Genomic DNA, 8,035 nt, shown 5'->3' with positions numbered 1-8,035 from the left:
TAGCAGTATGACAAAATGCATATTTTATACGTAAATGGTAGTCAAAATTATTATATGCATGGGGGGAGTAGTTAACAAGGTCCAAAAGCGGAAAAAGTTAACAAGATCCAAACAGTTTTTTAGTGCAATTAATTACGCCACTCATTGTGATTACACTTTGAAAACCAAATTTATTCAAAATCAAGTTTTTAGTCAAGTAAGATTCCCAATTGCTTTGGTGGAATCAATAATGTTCTGCCTTTACTTTCTCAAATCAAAAAAAATTCTCTCTTCTCTCTTAAGAATTTAATCAAAGTAATTGTATCGACTATTGAAAATGAGTATGAAATTTACCTACGATATTATTCCCACGACTTATCAGGGATCAATTTATGTCTGGCAATGGATTGTTTGATATATAGTATTCAAGCCCCTTCGTTCTTGATTGAAACGATTCCTAGAATTTTTTCAAAAAAAATGTCTCTGTGTTGGGAAAAACCAGCTGACATTTTTTAAAGTTTCTCTTCTGTATTCGAGCGAGTAAAATAATCGAATAACGTCCATTCTATAAAAATTGTCATGTAGACTAATGAACTTAGATTTTAGTAAGAAAAAAATTGAAAAGAATTTAAGAATTTTTTTGTTCGAAATCTTTTTTTCCTATATCTTGTTTGTTATTCAACGCTTGAAGGCATTTGGTGACGATTATGCCTAATTCACTAATGTGGCAAGCGTTGGTAGTTTCAATGCATTTTTGGCTCCAATGGTACGAGTTTTTTTTAGTTTCTCAGCATCGATTCTCGTTATCGTAACACCACTCTATGTTTATATTACCCTTATAATTTTCAAAGTTGGAAGCCATTAACTGAGAGCAAAGTGTTTTGTATTCCAATGCTCTGAAGTAATTGTATAGATCTGCAAAATTATCTGAGTAAAATAATTTCTTGGATATATATTGTGATCGAATCATTAAACACACAGGGTCGAATCATGAGCGGAATTGTAGAGATAATGATTTAAACAAACCCGGATTAAATCAACCAATGTCTAGCAACCTCCGGGAAGTTTGAACCTTGTTCTAACGAAGACTGATAAAGTTGAAAGAACCCAAAAAAAACTAACAGTTTTCTCTACAGATGAGCAGAGTCGAAAACGGACATTGTTCGACCCAAAAAGTCAAAAGCAGACTATGTGCTCATTAAATCTAACCAAAACTTCAAAGTTGCATTGCGAAAACTTTTTCTTGAGAGTAGGAAATGTTTTGTAAACTAGATAGTAATTTATGAGAGTTTTTCAGTTTTTGTTTTGAAAAATGGCGGAACTTAGTAGGTTCGATTGAGAGCTAACCACAGCTATGAAATTTATAATGTCCAGTTGTCCAGTTTTTTTTGTCTCAAGCACACTTCTTTGATATATATTTCAACGCTGAGTGAACAAAAAAACGACTTGACTTTTAAACCTGAATTTTAAAGTGAGTTTCCGAACCTCCATTTATCATTTTGTCCTGTTGGTTTACCGGGTCCTTGTTAATTTCGCGATCTTTCGCGTGAGCGGAGATTTAATCCGTCTTAGAAATCGTTCGAAATTGGTTCAAGGAAGCTTATTTGCCATAATTGATTTGTTACTAGGAGCGAAATCTATCACTTTGTACTTTACATGGCGCGTGGGGGATGACTTTCCATTAAATTTTTTCATTTTATTACTGCTCCAAAGATCTGCAGTCAGATCACTCAGCGCCTCGCCCTAGTACGAGCAGTTTTGTTCTTTTTGTATCTAAATTTGAATTTCTGGAAAATTTGAAATTCACATAGCGTGGTTCTGGAAGATCTGGATGAACATTTAGGCATGAACACTTAGAAGCAGATGTATAACTCTTTTTCTTTTTCAATTTTTTTAAACAAAAAAATTGAACAAGAATGAACTTATCTTGAATGTTGAGACTGTCTGATAAGGTCTAAAGTATAGTGAAAAATTGATTAAAAATAACGTTTTTTTAAAGTTTTTTTATAAGTCATCTCCAACACTCAATGAAAAGAAAAAATGATACTTTCACACGTAGCTAAGTATTAAGTAGACTAAAAAACATGCCTCAGTTCAATATTAACAATTTCTAGAACGGATAAAAACGGCGTATGAGATAAAACTACGAAAATCATTGCGCAAAATTTATCCCAAATTGGCCTATTTAGCAATCTGTAAACCCCCATAACCTCCCAAAAAATGATCACAGGTAAAAAAAAAACTTTCTGAACTTGCTCTTAAAACATTAATACTCATTGAGTTATACAGAAAAAATTTGGTCAAAAATGGCTAGTTATAAAGCCGAATTTGTCTGGAGAAAAGAAACCACATTAGGAAACCACCACAAATAAAGAGCACAAACAATCCGTCACTTTTTTGTAAGTCGGAACGATAAAAGTTAAGTCAATTCTTTTATTGTGCTCATTGACATTCAAAATTCTGATAAACAATAATGAGATCAAGAGCCAAAACGTTGTGGATAGTATTATTATCAAGAAAATTGATGGGAAATTATGTAATTGAACATCATTTTGAAAGTTTTTTTAAGTTATTTTTATCTGCATGCTAAAACTATGGTCCCCATTTGGTCTATTTTTTGCTTCGCCGTAAGCAAAAAATATCATTTTGTACTTTTCATACTTTGTGTGGAAAAATACACAACATTTCGAAAAACAACATGGGTTAATTTCACCTCTTTTCTAAAAAAAAGAACACTACTCCATATATTTTAAAATGCAGTCGGAACTTTCAGGACTTCACCTTGATACAAGCAGTCTTGTTGTAAAAAATGATTCAAAGAATTTTTTTTAAAAAAACTTTAAAAAACGACCAAATATTTAGTCCACGCTTCTCGGCGTTACTTTCTTTGGCAAACTATTTCAGTTTTTTTTTTTCATAGATGCATTTACAATTTGTTAACTAAATTGTTTTACAAATTTCAATTGTGCTTTTTTGGTCTGGAAAAATCGGTATTACGAATAGGTTTAGTTTAAAAAGAAACAACAAAGCAAACTAATTGTCTGAATGTTTCGATTTTTACTGAAGGTAGATAAATCTTATACTTCGGTTGGTTTTTGGTTCAGATCAATTTTGTTGATCAAAAACTAGATTTGTAAAAAATTCTTATAACTTTGTGAAGATATCAACTCTTTGGTCTTACTGCACAAAAACAATGCCACTCATTCTTTTCCATTTATGAAAATGAATGAGTAGCATTGTTTTTGTGCAGTAAGCCCGAGGAGTTGATATCTTCACAAAATTAAAAAATTTTGTTCAAATCTAGTTCCTGATCAAAAAAAGATAGTAATATAGTTTCATTTTTTTTCTTAAAACATTGCACAAAAAATCATAGAGCCAAAGTAAATTAATTTAATTTTCACTCAAAGAAAAAACACTAGTCGTTTAGTTTCATAGTTTTGATAAAAAAGCTAGTCCTACTCTTTCATGCATCAAGAAAATTATAGTCGTGAAAATATGTGTTCATTGATTTATAGACTAAAATTTGTGGAATCCGCTTACAGTTTGCTGAGTTGACTTAAATCCTTCCTTCATACGTTAAAATGAGCGGAATATTTTTATATTTGCTATATCTGCTTAAAAATTGCCAACAAAATGTACCTTACAAGTTGTTTTTGCGCGGAATCCAACAAAATTTTGTATGTGGAATTCCTTTACATTTTGGAACATGTTTAAAGACTTGTATTTGGATTCCAATGAACAAACACCCACCAAACGCTGCCCTAATCCAGTGCACAGTTTGGCCTCGTAATGAACATTTCTTGAATCTGGGATGTTTTTGAGTCTGATTTTCTTTAAGAAGCGGCTATTCTTTGTTAAAATATCGATGAGCTAATGTTTGAGAAAATTTTCGTGTAACATTCAAGGGCAAAAAAATCAAATTTTAAAAAAGCAACTGCTGCAAAGCTTTGATAGAACTTTTTCAAATCTTAAATATGCTCAAATTAGTGACAAAAACTGTTTTCGTTGTGGTGTATGTATGCTCTATGAAGTCTTCGTTCTTTGATTAAAACGTGCAAACTATTACTAATAATATCACAAAGCAATTCAGCTTGAAGAGAAAACAAGTTTTACTCAAATTTGCTTACTATTAGCTGTTTTTTAGTTAATACATAAGTATTGGCGCCGGCGGGACAAATGGGATCATCGGATGAGTTTGCAGACCGGTGGAGGCGGAGTTTCGAGACATTCGACGTGAACAAGAGTGGCTGCATTGACAGTGAGGAGCTGAAAAAACTGATGCAGGTGTGTGTCTGTGTCTGAGTGTACTTAGATGGATAGCAGGGGTGGGGTTTGAAGGTTTTGTGGGTCTCTTTACTTATTCCGCCCAAAGTTGTAATTTTCAAAACAAAAAACCAAAGGCTCAAATCTTAAGGAAGGTTTCGGATTGAGTTTTAATTTAAGCATAACCAAATATCCAGCCCCCCCACCAACACTGCCAACTCTCTCCAGCCTTTCCCCGTTTCACTCTGTTTTCAAAATCAGCGGCTAAAAAACAAGCATAAAAACTAAAATAGTCGGAAAAATTTTTGCAAATATTTTTAATCGGTGACTCGGAAAAAAATCGGAATTATCAATTGCAGCTCGAACCACGGAGGATTAAAGGTTATTTTCGATCCGCTCAAAGACGTTGTAGATGGAATTTTCTTTCACAAGTTCAGGTCACCGGCAAGAAATGTCATTCCAGTAGCTCCAGTAATGGATGTATCTTATTGGAACCATAACCCTATTCAACAAGAACGTTGATCGGATCAAAAATCACCTAAAAAAACTAAAAAGAAAATCAATATAACATTTGTGACATATTTTGTACATTCACCATACCAGAGGTTTTGTTGAGGTAGTTTATGATCAAATGGATCTGTTGAATTGTTTTTTTCACGTCAGTTTGAACTCATTTGTTTTCACAGGTATGTCAACTTAACCCCAGCCAATCAGATGTGGACGAGCTCATGGAGAAATTCGACGAAAATGGTAAGATCAAATTTAACAAATTTTTCCGAATTCCAAATAAGTCTTTAATGTCTACGCTTTTTCGACAGGATTTTAATTCAAGAAATCTTTCTCAAGCCGGGGAGTTCAATGAATAAGTGAAACACAATGCTTTTTCTATCAAGAACCAATCGGTGTTAACATGACCACTGTCTTATAACAAAACCACGGATATCCGTCCAGATATAGAACTCCGATTATTTATATAGATTATATACATATTTATGTTCGGCCTGGAAGGCCAAAGTATTGAGTTAGGACTGGAGTGTATAACTCATAGAGTAATTTCGGATAGGGTACACCGTCTGCTCGTCACGCTATCTTATTTTCGGCCGGATAGATTCGTGCAACTTCTTAGTCTAATACCGATCCTAATCTTACTCTTATACTATCTAGTCTCAGGTTGTTTAACTAGTCTCTGCTAGGCTCAATAGATCTAGGGTATACTGGTTTATTGCGGCTGCTGAAGTGCTCGGGAGAGTCCAACTAATTTCTAAGTTAAATTCAAATCTCTCTGGTGCTGAAATTACAAGTAACTTCAGCACTTACAAATAAGTGGGTTGTTAGTTAGATGGATCATGATTGGTTAATATTAAATACTTTACATTGGTAAAATATCTAATTTATCCAATCATAAAATGTAGTTTAGATCAGGTTCCACCCATCCGGGTTTTACAGAGTTTTTTAGAATAGTTCTTCTGCAATTTGAAGGATGGATGATGGACGTTGGTTTTTGGCGAACATCATTTTCTTCCGTTTCCTCTTTGTTAAAGAAGTTCCAGGAAGCTGGAGTTAGAGACATAAGACGTTGTGTCGTCTAGTGACAACGACTAAGTCTTTGCAACAAACTCAAATCTGATTTCAGAATGGTTGGCTATGTCAGGTTTTTCTGTTCTGCGTGGAGAACTTCTTTTGTGTCTGATCTAGTTTGGGAATGGCGTGGAGATTGTGCGTGGAGGGGATGCCTGGTTACTCGGATCTGTACGTATACTTGAACATCGAGGTGGTCATTGGTCTAGTTCAATGAAGTCCTTTTCTGCGAAGTCAAGTCGTACTCTAAATCCTTTGAGTTGTGATTGTGAGTGGCATATCGATTGTGGTTGATCATTCTCTCTCGAGTGTAGTGGGGTCGTTTTGTCTTTAGATGTTCGTCCTTGGTGTTGTATTCTGATCTATGTATTGCATAATGTAATTTACATTTTATAAAACATTTATTAGTTTAATATTTTTTAATTATGATTTTAGTTAGTTGTTTTCACAAAAGCTTTTTGTTTTAGTTCGGTTATTTTGAAGAGTTACTCACCCTTGAGTAGCTCTTATTAAAAATAGAGGTGTGGTCACAAAGCGTGGATGTAGCGCGGTGGGTTAGGCCGGCTATAGAGCATGCTCAGGACGTCCTTCCTGGTGGGTTAGGCCAGGAGTGGGAGTATGATTTCATGCGGTTTTTATGAGGGGTCCTGTTATGTGACAACGTTTTATGTTGGGTTTGTTGTGGTTTTTCTTATGTCTTGTTGGTTATGTCCTTTTTCCAAAAAGCAAATTGTTCGTGGTATGGGTTTGTCTTTCGACTTTTTTGTGTTTTATTATTTCTTTCTTAGACTTTATAATAGTCTTCAAAAGAATAAATTATCCAGTTTTAAACTGGGTTAATCCGGTTTGGGTACCGTTGGTTTCCTTTTCTTAGTCATGCTGTTATTCTATGATTTGTGGTATTTAGTAAGCTGCGTTGGTTAGTTTTGTTTAGTATATGATTCCTTTCCAACCGGGTTAAAGGAAGGTTTGAAACATGTTATTATATGTTAGAGTTGTTGAGTGTGAAAACTTGAAACTGAAATTCATTATTTTAAACAATTCTTCGTGGGCGAGCTGTGCGAGTGTGGATAGAATTTCTGTGCGAATGAATGAGAATATCAAAAGGTTAGTACTGCATTTGCATTTTATTAATTTACTGCATAGAATTTGGAAATTTACTGCTAGTTATGGGGGAATTTTAAGTTACAAATTTTCATCATAATTAGATTTACTGCTTGTGGGGAAAATTTTAGAAATGAATTTATTGCATTGGTATTAAATTTATAAATTTATAAGTGTAAGAGATTAATAGAATTTTTGAAATCTGTTTGATGAAATTTGCGATTTTTATTTGTCTTTTGTGGTTTTTGTAGGTGATTGTCGGATGAAGGCTAAAAATCTAAAGAAAACATGGATAAAGTATGGTGAGTTTTTTAATATTTTAATTAGTTAGTAATATTCATTTAATTCATACTTACCTGTTAGTCGTCGGGGAAAAAACCGTGGGGGAAGATGTCGTGGATGAGATCGGAATTTGTTAGTAGTTTAGCTAAGATGCGGATGATATTTTTAGTCTGAAGCAGTGGCCAAAGCAATTGAAGTGCCTTAATAGTGGTTAGTTCTTCAGTGCCAACTGCAAACTCATAAGGTGTGTTTTGGATTAGATTATATAATTTGTGATTGAATTTAGTGTTGTGGATGAATTCTAAAATTGGGATTTCTATAGGTTGTACAAACTCGTGCGGGATAAGGAAGGGTCGGGATTCATCGGCGTTGAAGGTCTTGGTGATGGGACAGAAGATGTACATTTGGGTTATGGGATCATAATTGCGAAGAATACCATGAAGGTTAGTATCTTTAATGCAATATGTGAAATTTAGGAAAAATGGTGAAGTGTATTTGGAATTAATGAATTGAAAACGATGGTGTGGTTGTCTAGAGGGTGTGTGTAGGTCAAAGTGATTTTGGATGAAGCGATAATAACTATATGTGTGGGTTTGTTTAGTGCGCAACATAATATCGTGTGAGCAGTGTAAATCTCTTTCGTGTGGTGCAAGGAAATGAAAGGTTAGTGAAAATATTTGGAAGCGTTCTTTAAAACTTTCGTATGCTTGTGTGTCTGTTAGTGCTTCTGAAATAATGTGATCAAACTTTCGGTCGAAGATGTTTAGTGTAAATATATATGGTGTCTTGATGAAAAATTTCTCAGTAATTTGTGGATTAGCGAAGCGAT

General features: G+C 34.0%; 1 protein-coding gene across 1 annotated transcript in view; it reads left to right on the top strand.

Annotated features, from left to right (window-relative positions):
- Positions 1-4,001: 4,001 nt before the first annotated feature.
- LOC134854409 (troponin C-like) overlaps positions 4,002-8,035 on the top strand; it is a 30,823-nt gene continuing 26,789 nt past the window's right edge. Inside the window, exons 1-2 of the mRNA XM_063870646.1 lie at positions 4,002-4,263; positions 4,929-4,992. Coding sequence (XP_063726716.1) covers positions 4,156-4,263; positions 4,929-4,992 — 172 coding nt within the window. The 5' untranslated portion in view covers positions 4,002-4,155. The remainder of the gene's footprint in view (positions 4,264-4,928; positions 4,993-8,035) is intronic.

The sequence above is a fragment of the Symsagittifera roscoffensis genome, chromosome 9 (assembly GCF_963678635.1).
Source record: "Symsagittifera roscoffensis chromosome 9, txSymRosc1.1, whole genome shotgun sequence".
NCBI lineage: Eukaryota > Metazoa > Xenacoelomorpha > Acoela > Convolutidae > Symsagittifera > Symsagittifera roscoffensis.
The sequence above is the reverse complement of the archived record's forward strand: the minus strand, read 5'-3'. Positions and strand labels throughout refer to the sequence as shown.